The 16,893-nt window shown below is 51.1% G+C and overlaps 1 protein-coding gene across 2 annotated transcripts; it reads left to right on the plus strand.

The window, feature by feature from the left end:
* Positions 1-11,119: 11,119 nt before the first annotated feature.
* On the plus strand, positions 11,120-16,306 carry LOC123061425 (inactive protein kinase SELMODRAFT_444075). 2 transcript variants are annotated; one of them, XM_044484524.1, is made up of 10 exons: positions 11,120-11,423; positions 12,300-12,545; positions 12,832-12,971; positions 13,156-13,250; positions 13,344-14,356; positions 14,546-14,709; positions 15,050-15,126; positions 15,204-15,351; positions 15,607-15,756; positions 15,858-16,306. In XM_044484524.1, exons 2-10 carry the CDS (start codon positions 12,320-12,322, stop codon positions 16,089-16,091), a joined length of 2,247 nt encoding a protein of 748 aa, XP_044340459.1. In that variant the 5' UTR covers positions 11,120-11,423; positions 12,300-12,319; the 3' UTR covers positions 16,092-16,306. The 2 variants fall into 2 exon arrangements, with proteins under 2 accessions (XP_044340459.1, XP_044340460.1); XM_044484525.1 differs by lacking the exon at positions 11,120-11,423 and adding an exon at positions 11,919-12,145.
* The last annotated feature ends 587 nt before the right edge of the window (positions 16,307-16,893 follow it).

The following is a 16,893-nucleotide window of genomic DNA, read 5'->3' on the forward strand; positions in this document are numbered from 1 at the left end:
GTGATATAGCAGAAGCACCCGAATGGAGTGATGAAAGCTGTTTTTACCTCATCGGGCCCGTACAGACGGATCTGGTGGTACCCGGAGTAAGCATCTAAAAAAGACAACCTCTCGCATCCCGCGGTCGAGTCAACAATTTGATCTATGCGAGGGAGAGGAAAGTGATCTTTCGGGCAGGCCCGGTTGATGTGCTTGAAATCAATGCACATTCGGAGCGACTTGTCCTTCTTAGGAACCATGACGACATTAGCGAGCCACTCGGAGTGGTATATCTCTCGGATAAATCCTGCCGCCAACAGTCGAGCCACTTCTTCACCGATGGCCTTTCTCTTCTGGACGGCGGACCGCCGAAGATGCTCTTTGACTGGTTTTGCAGACGAGTCGACTCTTAGGCGATGCTCAGCCAGTCCCCTGGGAACACCTGGCATGTCAGCGGGCTTCCATGCAAAAATGTCCCGGTTCTCACGGAGGAACTGGATGAGCGCTTCTTCCTATTTTGGGTCGAGTGTTGTGGAGATGCGGGTCGGAGCTGCTTCGGGGTCGGTCGGGTGAATGTGAACAGGCTTCGTCTCACCGGACGACTGGAATGCAGACTCTGTGGCGGGCTTCTTGGATCGCAGCAAGTCACTCGGATCTGCGTTTTGCTTGTATTCTTCGAACTCGACCGCTGTCACTTGGGAATCGGCAATCTTGGAGCCCTTCTGAAAGCACTCCTCTGCCTTTTTCCTATCACCGGTGACAGTGATCACACCTTTGGGACCGGGCATCTTCAATTTGAGGTACACGTAACATGGTCGAGCCATGAACCGTGCATAGGCTGGTCTCCCCAAAATGGCATGATATGCACTTTGAAAATCCACGACCTCAAACGTCAACTTTTCTTTGCGAAAATGCTTCGAATCACCAAACACTACGTCCAAAGCTATCTGGCCGAGTGACTCGGCCTTCTTCCCTGGTATAACTCCATGGAAGCTCATGTTACTAGTGCTCAGTCGGGACATCGGAATGCCCATACCTTTCAATGTGTCTGCATACAATAAGTTCAGCCCACTTCCACCATCCATCAGCACCTTTGTCAGTCGAGTGCCTTCGACAACTGGATCGACCACCAAAGCTCGCCTCCCGGGGGTGGCAATATGAGTCGGGTGATCAGATTGGTCGAATGTGATGGGTGTTTGAGACCACTTCAGATAATTTGCCTTTGCTGGGGCAACCATGTTCACCTCTCGGTTAATCACTTTCAGTCGACTCCTGCTTTCCACATCTGCAAAGATCATCAGAGTGGAGTTGATATGCGGATATCCTCCCTCACTGTCCTCTTTGTCTTCGGCCTTGTCCGACTCCTTCTCCTTGTCCTTAGACTGTTTTCCCTGAAACTGCTGGATCAGGAGTCGACATTGGCGAGTGGTGTGCTTTGGGTAAATGATATTCCCCTCTTCATCTTTCTTCGTGTGAATGTGACACGGCATATCCATCACGTCGTTCCCTTCTTTATCCTTTACCTTCTTGGGGTTCCAGGATCCTTTTGGTTTCCCCTTAAACTTTCCTTGAGTCACGGCCAGAGCCTCTCCAGGAGCTGCCGGTTCAGCCTTCCGCTTCTGTTTCCGACTGGTGTTTCCTTTTTCCGACTGACTCGGCTTGTGCTTGCCGCTTCGGAGTCGGTCTTCTTCTTCGCCGTTGGCGTACTTGGTAGCAATCTCCATCATCCGACTCAAGGTCATGTCACCGGTTCGACCAAATTTCAAACTCAGTTCTCTGTTCTTGACGCCGTCTTTGAAGGCGCATACTGCCTGATGATCAGAGACATTTTCCACAGTGTGGTGCAAAGTGATCCACCTCTGAATATACTCTCTGAGAGTCTCATTAGTTTTCTGCATGCAGACTTGCAACTCTATCAATCCCGCTGGTCGCTTGCAAGTCCCTTCAAACGTTCTGACGAACACTCGGGACAGATCTTCCCAAGTGTAAATGCTGCTAGGAGGTAATTGAGTCAACCATGCCCTGGCAGAACCTTCCAACATGAGGGGCAAATGCTTCATGGCCACCTCGTCATTCCCACCACCGATCTGAACTGCCACTCGGTAATCTTCAAGCCAAGTTTCAGGCTTAGACTCACCAGTGAACTTGCTGACCCCTGTTGCCAACCTGAAATTGGGGGGGATAACTGCGGCTCTGATAGCTCTGCTGAAACATTCAGGGCCAGAAACATGTACTCGACTGCTCGTGGGTACATCTCTGTCGAGTGCGCCTCGATGGGCTCTGTTCCGGTCGACCAACCCTTGCACGATAATGGATCGCGCGTCGAAGCCTGGCTCTCTGGGGTCAACTGGAACCCTACGCCCTGTACTGTACTGACGTCTATCATCTGGCTGCCGAGGAGCGTAAGACCCACCCCTCGGAGGGGAATAGGGTACTCGACGCCTATCATCTCGGTCGAGTCTGTCGCCATATTGATCTCGCCGATTCTCACGCCCTTCGCGCCGCGGAGGCGATCTGGGGCTGTGAGCCGACTGAACCGTATTCACAGTGACAGATCGACTGTGAATTCTGTTGCGCGACTGAGACACGGCTGAATTCTGATCTCCTGCTGCCCGGAGCAGATCCCTGATCTGCAGCAAACCTCTGCCAGCTTCCGACTGCGAAGGCTGAATGGACTCTGCAATACGGGTCGCAGCTGCTAAATTCTGTATTGGGGTTCGATATACCTGAGTCGGCGGGAAGGGTTGACGTCGAATGGTGTCGGGAACTCGTTGCCGCGCGCGCTCGTCGAGTGCTCGGTGAAGGTTCTCCAGTCGAGTGCGCTCGGCCAAATTGGCCAGGCGCGCCTCCTCCAAGGCACGAGCCTCGGGGGTTTCTCCTGTGATGGGAATACGCAGGGGATCGTCGTTCCTGCGGCGAAGCTCTTCTCTTTGCAGAGAGTCGAGTGGCTCGGGCTGGTACTCTTCGTAGTTTCGTGCAGGGTCGCCGCCGTCACCTGCTCCACCACCACGGGCGAAGCCAGGAGGGCTGTGGGGCCCGTCGACCATCAAGATTTCCGCCGCTGGATCACTGCTTCCGCACTCGGATGCGGTCTCTCCGGAGCCAGTCGACTGATCGAACAAGCCGTAGAGAGATTCGTTGGGCTCGATTGCCACAACTTGTGTAGTGGCCGATTGGCGAGCCACCGCATGACTCACCCATCGCTGAAGCCTCGACCGGCCTGAGCGCTTGCGCTGGCGGGAGACCGGGAGGGTGGACGATGGAGGAGCCGACTGATACTGGGTCGACGGTTGCCGCAGCAGAATGCCGCGGACACATGCGTGAAAATGCGTCGCACCGCGGACGGGGAGCGCGTCTACGTCGAGTGGAGCCTCCTGGAGCCATGCGGAGTCGTCGGCGATGAAGGTGAGAGTGCCGAGACGGATCTCTTGACCCTCGACCAAAACTCCAGCAGACACCATGATGAGAGTACTCGGAAGAATTGCAACTTCTCCACAAAATCGCTAAAACACCTGCCCCAAGGTGGGCGCCAACTGTCGTGGTTCTAAGCCTGACAGTAGAGTGGGGGGTAGGTATGGAGAGGCAAGGTCCTAGCTATGGAGAGGTTGTAAGCACAAAGGATGTACGAGTTCAGGCCCTTCTCGGAAGAAGTAACAGCCCTACGTCTCGGAGCCCGGAGGCGGTCGAGTGGATTATGAATGTATGAATTACAAGGTGCCGAACCCCTCTGCCTGTGGAGGGGGGTGGCTTATATAGAGTGCGCCAGGACCCCAGCCAGCCCACGCAGGAGAGGGTTTAAGGTGAGTTAAGTCTGGGGCGTTACTGGTAACGCCCCACATAAAGTGCCTTTACTACCATAAAGACTACTTGATTACAGGCCGTTGCAGTGCAGAGTGCCTCTTGACCTCCTGGTGGTCGAGTGAGTCTTCATGGTCGAGTCCTTCAGGCTAGTCGAGTGAATCCTCGTTGGTCGACTGGAAGGCGACCTCTTCTAAGGATGTCCTAGGGTAAGTTACTTGGATCAGGTCCATGATCCTACCCTAGGTACACAACCCCATCAGCAGGTCGACTGCCACCTTCTCCTAGAGAGCTTCGCCACAAATACAATGTGCGCTCCGTCCCACTCTGCAGTAACATGGTGTGGGTCGACCGCCGCCCGCCCCTGGGGAGCTTCGCCACAAATACAAGGCATGGGTCGACTACTTCCCCCTCCTTCAGAGCTGTGCTGCGAATACAGAAAGTTGTCTCGAATAAAGGTTGGGTTCACTCCGCAGGAGATTCATAAAGATATTCAACGGTAAACCAAGTTCAGATAAAATCCTAAAGATTCTGGATCACGGATCGAGGTACTTGGGCATGCGACCCGAAAAAGTTTAACGGTTACAAAAACCACTCGGCATTCCGAGGCAAATTTAAGGTGGGACATAAGAGTTTGTTCACTCCGCGGGAGGAGGGCTGGCAGGCTCGACGAACTCATCCAGGTCGGCGCCGTTGGCTATCTGAGTGACTGCAGTGATGAAAGTCTCCATAAAGGTTCGGAAGTCATGCTTCTGGGTGTTGGCGACCTTGATTGCTGCCAGCTTGTCTTGTCGCACCTCCTTGAAGTGGACACGAACCAAAAACAGAGCCACATCAGCGCCGCACCGAGCAGAAGACTTCTTCCACTCCTGCACTCGGTCAGGGATTTCGTTAAGACGAGTCATCAGAGACTCGAGATCATTTTGGAGCGTAGCCTCTGGCCAAAGTGCCGGGTCGATCCATGACATGGCGAGCTTCAGTCGAGCCAAGTAGTCCATGGCGCCGTCAATGCGAGATTCCAGTAGGAGCAAATTCATGACAGCTTCATCTTTCACGGGAGAGTTGATTGGATCCAAACCTGGTTCGATCCGCCCAGTCTCCTCTTCAAAGTTCTGGCAAAACTCTGCATTCACGATCCAAGGATAAGTCAATTTTCATACACTGAGTCGACACAAAAAAAATCAGTCGGAACTAAATGTGCACCTTCAAGCTTGATATACAACTTCTTGGCAAGGCTCCTCAAGTAGCTCTCCAGATTGTCCCTCCTGCGAGCAATGCCTTCCATCTTTTCGTTCAGGTTGAGGTTATCCTTCTTCCAGCGTGTACACTCCCTGTTGGCTTCATTCAGAGCGGTCTTCAGCCTGGTATTCTCTTCTTCTAACTGGCCGACCGAAGCCAGCCTCTGTTCGGCCAGAGCGGTCTTGTCGTCAGCCTCCTTACGGGCAGCAGCCAAGTCCTAATCCTTTTTCGCCAGAGCTTCTCTCAGTTTTTTGCAAAGAAATGATGATTGATTCGGAAATAGCAGAAGGGTACTCAAGCCTAAAACTAACCAGTCGACAAAATAATCTTACCTGCGGCGCCGTCTCTGGCCTTTTGCAGCTCTATCCTGGCCAGCTCCAGATCAAGGTTCAGTTGAATCTCCTGCTTCTCCAAGTCAGCAAAGCGAGCTCCAAGATCGCAAGATTTCTGAAGTCAAAGGGGAGAAGTTATTTTACAGCGAAAAACAACAAAGGCAATAAATACTAAGACTACGGTCGACTGCCAGCAGTCCACCATAGCCTCGGGGACTACACCCAGTGGGTGCACTTAGCGTGCCCCCACCGGTTCTGACCCCACTCGACTGGCCCGCCGAAGTCGAGTCCAAAAAAAAGAGAGAAAGAACTCAGACTACAGTCGACTGCCAGCAGTCCACAGTAGTCTCGGGGACTACACCAAGTGGGTGCACTCAGCGTGCCCCCACCGGTTCTGATCCCACTCGACCAGATCGAGTGGAAGAGACAAACTATACATTCGACAAAATACTAAGACTACAGTCGACTGCCAGCAGTCCACCATAATCTCGGGGACTACACCCAGTGGGTGCACTCAGCGTGCCCCCACTAGTCCAAGAATCAATCGACGCACCCAGTGGGTGTGCAGATGCAAAGATTTTCGGAAAGAATCTTCAGGTAGCATATCCTAACAGAACAAGCGGCAACCAACTAACCTGAACGTTGCTCTGGAGGGCCGAGCTGGCATCATAGGCGGCTTGGCTAGCGTCCCGCACCGCCTTCATCTTCTCCATCATAATGCCCGCTTGACGAATGGCTTCCCTAGCAGCATTCACCTCGTCCTCCGGGACACGATGGGTCGCAAAAATTGAAGGCGGGTCGACAGGGGCCTGAGCAGTTGATGAAGAAGGCAAAGCACTCGACAGCGGCTCAGCGAAGGTAACAGGACCCCGATTGACGTCGCGAGTGTCCTGAACAACTGGTTCCGCCCTCGGCGTCGTCTGTAGCGCCCCGCTTGCAGGAGCTCGCCTGTTCTTCCTTGTCAAAGGCCTCTCGGGCTCTCCTTCATCATCAGGGAGGTCAATAATGTTGGGAGCTGTGCAAGGTTCAAATTGCCAAAAGCACGTCACCCAGTGATGCACGATACAATTGAATCGACCAAAAAAAGATAGTATGGCAGAAATCATACCCGGATTAGAAGTGACCGCATCCTCCATCACCTCATCATCATCCCTGTAAGCTGAGGTTCCGGAAGTGGCAGCGCTAACAATTCCAAAGTTCGTCCAGTTAAAACAAGAAAAACAAACAACGCGGAGCGTCGAGTGAATACAAGGAGAGACACTCACGCGGAGGCGATAGGGATATCGATCTTGATCTTTGGCAGCGCCTTCCGAGTCTTCGGCTCTGCAACTTTGGGGTGCTTTGGCGCCTTCCCAGTCGGGGTTGGTGAAGAGATCTGAGGGCGCTTTGAAGACTGACCAGCCGGAGCAGTTGCCTTGTCGCGAGCACTCGGCCGTTCTTGGTCAAGCTTGGATCGCCTCTCCCTACGAGGAGGCGACTCGACTTCTTCTCCAGCGCTTGAGTCGTCGCTCCCTCTGTCCCCTTCACCATCGGAAGCCCCCTCGCCGCTTTCGCCGCCACTCGCCTTGCCTTCCAGAGCTTGCTCTTGCTCCCCGTTGGGCATGGAATACATTTCAATAATGGCCTGAAAGAAAGCAGGGAGAACAAAGTCAGTCGACGCAATACAGACGGCTGCGCGAGTGAACTCAGATTACAAGCAAAAACTCAGAATCAGACCTGCTCGGGTGCGTGGGACTGGTCGAATGGAGGGACTCTCCTGGCTCCCCTGGGATTGTCCTTATTCCCGGTAATGCCAGACAGCCACTTCTCCAGCGTGTCGTCGTCGACCTCCTCCGGGTGGATCCGAGTGGAGTCTTCAAGACCTGAATACATCCGCATCGGATGGTCTCAGGCTTGGAGAGGCTGGATGCGCCACTGAAGGAAGACCTCCAAGAGATCCATACCAGTGACCCCGTCGCGAATAAGATGGACCACTCGGTCGACCAGCACCTGCACGTGCTCCTTCTCCTCCGGGAGCACCTTCAAAGGGGAGGGTTTTTCCACTCGGTCCATGGTAAAAGGAGGGAGGCCAGTCGATTGCCCTGGCATCGACTGGTCTTTGCAGTAGAACCAAGTCAACTGCCATCCGCGAACTGAATCGGGGAGAATCATGGCCGGAAAGGAGCTTTTTCCCCTCGTCTGGATGCCAAGACCCCCACACATCTGGATCACTTGGGTCCTCTCGTCACTCGGATTAGCCCTTTTCACTGTCTGGGAGCGACAAGTGAAGATATGCTTGAAAAGACCCCAGTGAGGTCGACAACCCAAGAAGTTCTCACACAAGGAAATGAACGCGACAAGATAAACGATTGAGTTGGGGGTAAAATGGTGGAGTTGAGCCCCAAAGAAGTTCAGAAACCCTCGGAAGAAAGGATGAGGAGGCAAGGAAAACCCACGGTCGACGTGGGTGGCAAGAAGAACGCGCTCACCCTCCCGAGGCTGCGGCTCGGATTCCTTCCCCGGAAGCCGCGCCGCGTCGTAGGGGATCAGCCCCCCTTCGGCCAAGTCGTCGAGGTCGTCTTGGCAGATCCTCGACTGGATCCAGTCGCCCTGGATCTAGCCCTTCGGCAGGCCAGACTGCGAGGAAGATCCGCCCCGGCTGGTCGCCTTCCCCTTCGACTTCACCGTCGCCTTCTTGGCCCGCTCCAGAGCCGCTGTCTTCTCCCTCCCCATTGTCGCCGGCGAGGCGCGTGCGGTGCGGTGGTGTTAGGGCGAGAGCGAGCGCGGCGGAGGGACGTGAGGGAGAGAAGAGGTAATGGGATGCACTGCTCGGGGGACTCCGGTCCAGGCGCTTTATATCAGGCCGCTCCCGAGTGGCTGACGGGTAGGCCCAGGCGGCCCTGTCAAATCCCACAACGACCGCACGAGCGATACGTGGCGAAAAAGGTGGCGCGGGGATCGAGGCGGCTCCGCTCTATCTTGTCCAATTACTGCGGCCTCCCCCGTCCCGCGCGCTTCCCAAAATTCAGATCCCACTAAATCCGCAGGCAGCGAATAACTTGTCAGACCAAGGATCTCCTCAACACCATCACTCGGAGCCTTACAAGTAAAGAAACCCACTCGACGAGGAATTAAGAATGGATCAAGGCGACTGGAAAGGAAGTTGCTGCCATCACTCAGGCCCGTTGATCTGAAACTAGATATGCTCACGACATGAAAAACGAGTCGGAGAAGCTCTCAAATCCTTCCCCACTCAAACCTCGATCCATTCGGGGGCTAATGATGAAGCTATGTACCTAGGGTAGGGTCATGGACCTGTCCTACCTACCCTACCCGAGGACATCTCTAGAAGAAATCACCTTTCAATCGACTTGAAGGTGTTCCACTCGACAGACTCGAAGACACTCGACAGACTCGAAGACACTCGACCAAGAAGCAATCACTCGACCAAGATCCAACCACTCGACGGCCAGGAGACCTAAAGTCACTCCGCACGCTAACGGTCGGTCATTAAATAGCTTTTTATGGTCATCATATCACTTTATTACTAGCGTTACCAGTAATGCCTCGCCTTAATGAACATTGAACTCTTGGTAACGTGGGCTGGCCGGGGGCCTGGCGCACTCTATATAAGCCAACCCCCCTCCGAGACAAGGGTTCGCACCTCTGTAACTCATACACGCATAATCCAGTCGACCGCCTCCGGGCTCCGAGACGTAGAGCTATTACTTCCTCCGAGAAAGGCCTGAACTCGTAAACCTTGCGTGCTTACAACTTCTCCACAGCTAAGATCCTGCCTCTCCATACGTACCCCCCTACATCACTGTTAGGCTTAGAACCACGACACAGACCACAATCCGCATCCGCTCCTAGACTACCTCCCAAGCTCCGCGCCGACGCTTGAGCAAACGATGTCGCAGCGGCGGAGCCCGAGGACACAGGTCCACCACAAGGCTGCCGCCGCCGTCACACCATCCTTACTTGAACAGACTGGTTTCCAAATCCACCCCCAGCCATAGGACCGATGACCTCGTCAGGGAAGGATCCGAATAATCTTTATTCAGCGCCGTCATCGTCGCCGCCGAAGCCAAGACGATGTACATCCTAAAAAGCTAGACTACAAGGGAGTAAAAACGACCCACGCGCGTGGATCCGGCGACCGCCCTTACCACCGACGGCCGAGGTTGCCGGCAGAGGGGAGCCGCCGGAGCAGTGGCGAACCCACACATGAGCTGTGTAGTCCATTGACTACACATCTTTTTTGTAAAAAAACGTTCTACAACAAATAAACATCATGCAAAAAATCTTTAAAATGCATACTCCTGACTACACAAGATTCAATTGACTACACATGATTGAATTCCTCGCACCGCTGCTGCGCCGGAGGACGGCGCTGAAAGATGGCCTCTCGACGGCTAGGGTTCCAGCCACCAGGACCAGCTCCACTATGTTTGCTGATCAAGGCATGATGGGCCCAGATGTATATATAGTGAGTATTTAATTTGAAAGGATAGTGAGTATTTCTTCTGGATGTTGTATACGTATTGCGCAGATGGCTCTTTAGTGTTGGGTTTGGTGAGGACACGTATTATACGTTTAATGTGCAAAGTAGTGTTACAAGACAGACAAGAATACACCTATCATGTTTATCGCAAAAAATAAAGAATACACCTATCATGATTCTTGATTTAATACGGACGGTTAACTGCACGTACCTACACACCTACTACGGATTGAAGGGCCACAGAATTGTCTGCGAGCGTACAATCGGTACCACTTACTGGGACATCAGCGGTACTCCCTTTGTTTCAAAATAATTTTATATTATAGTTAATATAAAGTTGAGTCATCTATTTTGAAATGGAGGAAGTACGTTTCAAAGGGCAGCCGGAGCTTATCATATTTTCTTGTACATATATATAGTGCACACAGTATACACGCTGACACATAGGTAGATAATTGGATTGTTAAAACGACACGTACATAGCCAAACTGTTGGGTTGCAATCATCTTTTGGGCGTCGCCAACGGTACACGGCTCTTTGCATGCTCACTTAGATAATAATACTCTCTCTGATTCAAATTAAATAACACAGCTCTAATACAACTTTGATGACAACTTTGATATGTAGTATTAATATTCCTGCAGTGTAGTGATATCATCTACGGAGTAAAAACAATCTACCTGGGTCTTCATCTCATGTTTTCATTTTCTTCCAGTCGAATGGCCAAGGCAAAAACGTTTTGCACCTGAGTAGATAAGAGTACGTAAAAAGGGTTTTAACCCAGAGCCTTGTCACCTTTTACTAGTTTTAACCCATAGCATCCGTTCGTCGATAGTACCACTGCTCTCACATCACATCGCAACGGAAAGTACAACACATAATAAACACAAAAAAACAGGTTGCGTTGCTGCATCCATCCAAGGGAAGAAAAGCCTGTAAAAAGGTTGAGAAATTTTCCGCCAAACTGCAGCAAAAGTTCAGAAATCAGATCAACCCTGTAGTAGGAGTAGGAAGGAGGCGACGGCGATGGCCCACCAGGACCATGTCAGCGCCCTCCTCGTGCACCGGGGCCACACCGGGGCCGTGCACTGCCCGACACTGTCGCGTGGTCCCCACCTGGAAGCAGGGACCGTCTGCTCACGAGACAGCACCCTGAGCCGCATTCAATCCTGCGAGACTCCTCGGCCGTCCGATCCCAATCAGATGGCCGGCGACGGCGACCGGTTTTCAAACGCGTTGCATTCGAGTGGCAGTGCCGTTAATGCGACCAAGCCTGAAGGGTAGAACGGGTAGCCTCCCCCTGGACGGCGAACGACGGTACCACTAGTAGGAACTGAAGCCTGAAGAGGTTAGCGTCACGCACAGCAATGGAGGTTTAATTGCTTGCGCTCCTTGGCTCTTTAATGGCCACCGCCTCCACCCGCCCCCGCTCCCGCTCCCGCTCCCACGCGTACGGCACTATAGCGCCCTAGGTTTCGCATCGTACCCAGGTCGTAGGAGGGGGCGGCAGCGCGCGAGGCGGAGCTTCCTCTTCGTCGTCTTCTCCGGCAGCGGGCCGGGCCGGGCCGGGCGCTCCTCGTCTTCTCTTCTCGGTGGGTCTCTTCTCTTCCCCCCATTTTGATTGAGCTGTCGTTTTCGTTTTTGATGATAGCTTCGATTCGCGTCGGTTCAGATGCCCCCGAACTCCGCCCTGGTATGGCGGGCAAGTTTCCCGGGTATTTGGGAAGGGTAGGTGTTCGTTTATGGAAGGCAATGCGAGTCAAATATCGCGTCGGAGATCTGCTTGCATATGGAATGGGGAAATTTCCGTAGAAATTGACTCCGTTTTGTCCCACTCGTGGTCGTGGAGGCCGATTTCGAGGCGGAGAGCGCGGCGAGATCTGTGCGAAGATTCGAACGATTTTTCAATGATTTGGGGATTCCTACGGCGTGCTGGGAACCGTGTAGGCTGGGAGGACGAGGCGGCACTGTGCAATCTGACCGGTTTGGCGCAACGGGGAGGCGGGGTCACCTCGTCGTCTCATCCCAGACAGCGAGAGCGAGCTGGAGCTGGGCTCTCTCCCCTTCCCGGTGTCCCTATTCCGGCTACAGTGGCGGCGAGGACATTCACAGGCGGCAGTGGCGCCCGCTCTGCGGCCAGCCATAAAGTGGGCGATCTTTCTCTCAATCCGCAGCAGCTTGGTCGTCGAGAATCCGGGACCCAGTTGAGGGGGAAAGGCCGTCTCCTTTTTACTGCCTTGCCGCCATCTTTACTGGTCTTTGGCTGCCTTTTGGTTCTGTGAACAGAGTTCGGTGTCCAACGCCGCTGGCAACTGTCAGTGGCTCCTCCTATCTCATTTGCATTTAAGCACTTGGTGCTGGTTGTTGCGTTGTTTGTACTAGGCATTATTACTCCTACTTGTTTGCTTCTTGGGTTTGGCCAGCACTTCCGTGGTTCAGCTGTTTAGAGGGAGCTTCTTGATTTGTAGGCATCGCCGGAGAGGAGGTGATGGCGAGCTCTATCAAGCACCAGCAGCTGCTGTTGCAGCAGAGGAAGGGGAAGGCCGTGGCCGACAAGGGCGCACCGGCTGCTGCTGCCGAGGAGAAGGTGGTGGTGGCGGTGCGTGCTGCCATTAGGGAGATCTCCAAGACAGCCATCGTCTGGGCTTTGACGCACGTCGTGCAGCCCGGCGGCAGCATCATACTACTCGTTGTCATCCCGGCACAGAGCTCTGGTATTGTTTCCTTTCCTTGCAATCCTATCCGTCCTTCGCAAATGCAGTTTTGTGCTTTTGTTGTACCGCGGTGTTGTTTTGGGGGCTTAGCTATAATAGTGCATCCTATATGCACATTAGTTGCACAGCTAAATGCATATATGGGTTGCCATAATTGGTCTCTAAACTCTTCTGTTACCATGATCACTGAAGTTGCTGCACTTTGTCCAGTAGCTTCCACGAGTTCTGGGTTGAGTTTTGAATTTTGTGGTAGCGGCTTCAATGCACTATGGTTTCCCTCTTTCAGGCAGGAAATTCTGGGGCTTTCCTCTATTTGCGGGAGATTGCGCAAGTGGCCATAAGACCATGTTTGATCAGAAGTCAGATGTCTCAGAGCTGTGTTCGCAAATGATGCTCAAACTTCATGATGTTTATGATGCAAGCAAGGTTTGTACATGCTTCTGTACATGTTTTTTTTGTCCGGTGGAAATGGGAGCTTTATTGATTAAGTGACAGAATAACAATCGGTAGCCAGCAGGCTAATCAGGATCACTGTTAATGCTTCTGTACATGTTTTCTTGACTCCTATCACACACTGCAATCTTTTTTATGACGATTCTCATTTGTGCAGATAAATGTTAAGGTTAAGGTTGTTTCTGGATCTCCTCCTGGTGTCGTAGCTGCTGAATCTAAGCGAGCACAAGCAAGCTGGGTTGTGCTAGATAAGTAATGATCAACACTTACTACTGTAATTTTCTTTTGTACGTTCAGGTATCTTGTGTTTTCTCTTTGCTTAGCTGCCCATGCTGCTGCTCTTAGGGAGTTGAAGCATGAAGAGAAGCGTTGCATGGAAGAGTTACAGTGCAACATTGTTGTCATGAAGCGTTCTCAGCCTAAAGTTCTCCGTCTGAATCTTATGGGATCTCCTGATAAAGAGTCCAAAGGATCCTGTTCACTTCCAGCAGTGTTGGATAGTTCTGTTGGTAAAACAGCAACTGATGTAAAGGAGCCGCGAAGTTCAGTTCGAGGACCAGCTGTAACACCTAATAGCAGCCCAGACTTAGAGACGCCTTTTGGAAGTACCGAAGCGGGAACATCCTCAGTCTCAAGTTCAGATCCAGGGACTTCCCCATTTTGTGCTTCTGAAACAACTGTTTCTCTAAAGAAAGAGGTACAAGCAACAAAGGATAAGATCCAGCATTCGGATGTCAATATTTCTGATACCGACAGTGAAATATTGAGTCCCTCAGCAACCTTCTCGCTTCAGCCATGGATGGTCGACATTCTACAGGGATCTGCATCCTCAAAACCACCACGAAAAACTCGCACCCCAACTGCAGATACTTTGCTTGAGAAGATCTCCAAGTTAGATCTTTTGCATGAAATAAGTTCTATGAGAAGCAGATCAGACTTAAACTTTAGAGGAAATGTCAGGGACGCTGTCTCGTTAGCAAGGAGCGCACCTCCTGGGCCGCCTCCATTGTGTTCGATATGTCAGCACAAGGCTCCTGTGTTTGGGAAACCTCCTCGGTGGTTTAGTTACGCTGAACTTGAACTTGCAACCGGTGGTTTCTCCCAGGCAAATTTCCTGGCTGAAGGTGGATTTGGATCTGTTCATCGAGGCGTCCTTCCTGATGGTCAGGCAATTGCTGTCAAGCAACATAAGCTTGCTAGTTCCCAGGGTGATGTTGAATTTTGCTCGGAGGTGGAAGTTCTGAGTTGTGCACAACACCGTAATGTTGTAATGCTCATTGGTTTTTGTGTTGAGGAAAGGAGGCGTTTATTGGTTTATGAGTACATCTGCAATGGATCCTTGGACTCACATCTTTATGGTATGATTTTCTCTCTCTCTTGCATGTCTGTATAGACACATTTTCCAGTCTGCAGGCTCACTATTGCACTTAGTATTCATTACATGCATATTGTTGTTCTGCCTTTTACCAGTAGCAAGCAAAAGTTAGTGATATTGCAATAAATCTATGTTTGTTTACCTGTTAAGCTGTTTGTGAAATATCTTTCAGGTCGCAATAATAAAGACACACTGGAATGGGCAGCTAGACAAAAGATTGCTGTTGGCGCTGCTCGAGGGTTGCGGTATCTACATGAGGAATGCAGAGTTGGCTGCATTATCCATCGGGACATGAGACCAAACAACATCCTTGTCACACATGATTTTGAACCTCTGGTATGGACTGCACTATTGGAATTTACTAATTGGCATTTGTCCTCTGGGATTGCATTGAACGTCTTTCCAGATATGATGTTAAATTTGTGTGCCTGATGGATGAAGCCATTCTGTATACTTAATTGGGTTGGCCTATCTTGTAACTACACTTTTCTAGACCATAATAGCGTCTTGTCTTGTGTAAATTTGACTAAATTGCAATACTTTCTGTTTAACTTCCCCAGAATTATCTTACAGACACCTTTTTTTAATTATGCCAATATCCAGTCTTATATTATGCATGGCCACCAAGCATATAATTTCCTGACAGGGTTGTATGTTTTCAATCACGTTCTGATAGGTTGGAGATTTTGGTCTAGCACGATGGCAACCCGATGGAGACATGGGTGTTGAAACAAGAGTCATCGGCACATTTGGGTATGTACTGGAATTTCCAATAATTTGTCACCTTAAGTAATTTGGAGCACTCAATGATTCTTAGCGACTCGCTGCAGTTATCTGGCACCAGAGTATGCGCAGAGTGGACAAATAACAGAGAAGGCTGATGTATACAGTTTTGGTGTCGTGTTGGTAGAACTTGTCACTGGGCGCAAGGCTGTTGACATTAACCGACCTAAGGGCCAGCAGTTTTTAACTGAATGGGTGAGTTTCTTTGTAAGACGACTCCTTTTTGCATAGTTAGCACGCTTAAGGTTGGTGTTAATGATATATGGTCTATGGCCTCCATCTTCTTGCAAGTTGTCATAGTTTTTGTTGCGAAATCGCAATCAAGTCTTTTTGACTAATAAAACTTATGCTCAAGGATTTCAGAGTTGGCTACAATGCTAGTGCTGCTATGTCAAAACTGTGTGTGATTGGAGTATTAATGAGTATTAATGAAGTTTTTATGTGTGATAGGCACGCCATCTCTTGGAGGATAATGCAGTCGACGAGCTCATAGACCCATGCTTGGGGGACCGATACAGCGAAAATGAGGTCCGTTGCATGTTGCATGCCGCAAACCTGTGCATACGACGTGATCCTCATTCAAGGCCTCGCATGTCTCATGTAAGTTCTTTCTGGGCTCGACCTTCAGTTATTTTGTGTAAATGCCTGTTGGGAAACTAAATTTTGCCAATTTGTACCGTTTTTCCATATCTTTCTTTTAGGTTCTTCGCTTGCTCGAGGGCGACATGGTTGTCGATTCCGTCTCCGTTTCGGCCCCAAGTAGTGATTCTGCAAGCAGGAGCTGGCGAAAGGCAAATGAGCAACAGCATTATCAGGACTACAGCAGCCCAGCCCGGCAAGATTCACAGCGAGTGGTTGGAAGGAAACAACAATCTTATGACGCTTTGAGGGCTGCCTGGGACCGAGACAAGAAGAGCATCTCTAACCGATATTAATGCTCACCCCTTCCCTTAGCAACTCAATTATGTATTATTCCCTCCTCCTCTGCTTTTGAGTAATCGTAGGCCCAAAGCTTTTGCTGCTACCTTGTCCTGGTGTATAGTAGGAATGCCAATAGGTTTACTAGTATATTGAGCTCTGAGTTAGCTCTTCTTTTGTGTATCAGCCGACGAAATGACATCTAGTTGTGCGAAGATCTTAGTTGTGATAACTGTTGCAGTCGTCAGTCACCCTGATGAGAATGGCAGCCATGCAGTGTGTGTGTGCCGTTTGTAGATCTCGATATGGTCTCCGCACTGCTGCGCCTACTGGGCTTCGGGGGCACTGCCCGCTGTTTGTCAATCAATCATGGCGTTGTTTTGTTTTGTGGTGGTATTTTTCTTTTCTTCTTTCGGGGGTGCATGTAAATCAGTTGGTTCTCAGCAAGGTCACATGGCATGAATAGTTGCCTCACACTGATCGGAGAAGAGGAGAGGGGCCCTGAGCTGTTATGTTTGTGCATATGGCAGCTCGAAAATCTTGGACGGAGATACGCAGCAGTGTGGCCGGTGGGGGTGCGTGCGACTATTCAAGTGTCTTCTTGTACTACTCCCTGTGGACCAACCAATAGTATGCTGAGGGACCTTCTTGTATCCAAGGATCTTGATCCTCCGCTTTCAACATACCAAGGGCTTTGGCCAAAGATGGACATCACGGATGATGGCGCTGCTACAATCTGCTAGTACCAAGGTTGTTGTGAATGAAGCTAAAAAAAAAGGTTGTTGTGAATGGAGTGCCGGGCCAGAAGATTCTCCAAGT

Source organism: Triticum aestivum, chromosome 3A, assembly GCF_018294505.1.
Source record: "Triticum aestivum cultivar Chinese Spring chromosome 3A, IWGSC CS RefSeq v2.1, whole genome shotgun sequence".
NCBI lineage: Eukaryota > Viridiplantae > Streptophyta > Magnoliopsida > Poales > Poaceae > Triticum > Triticum aestivum.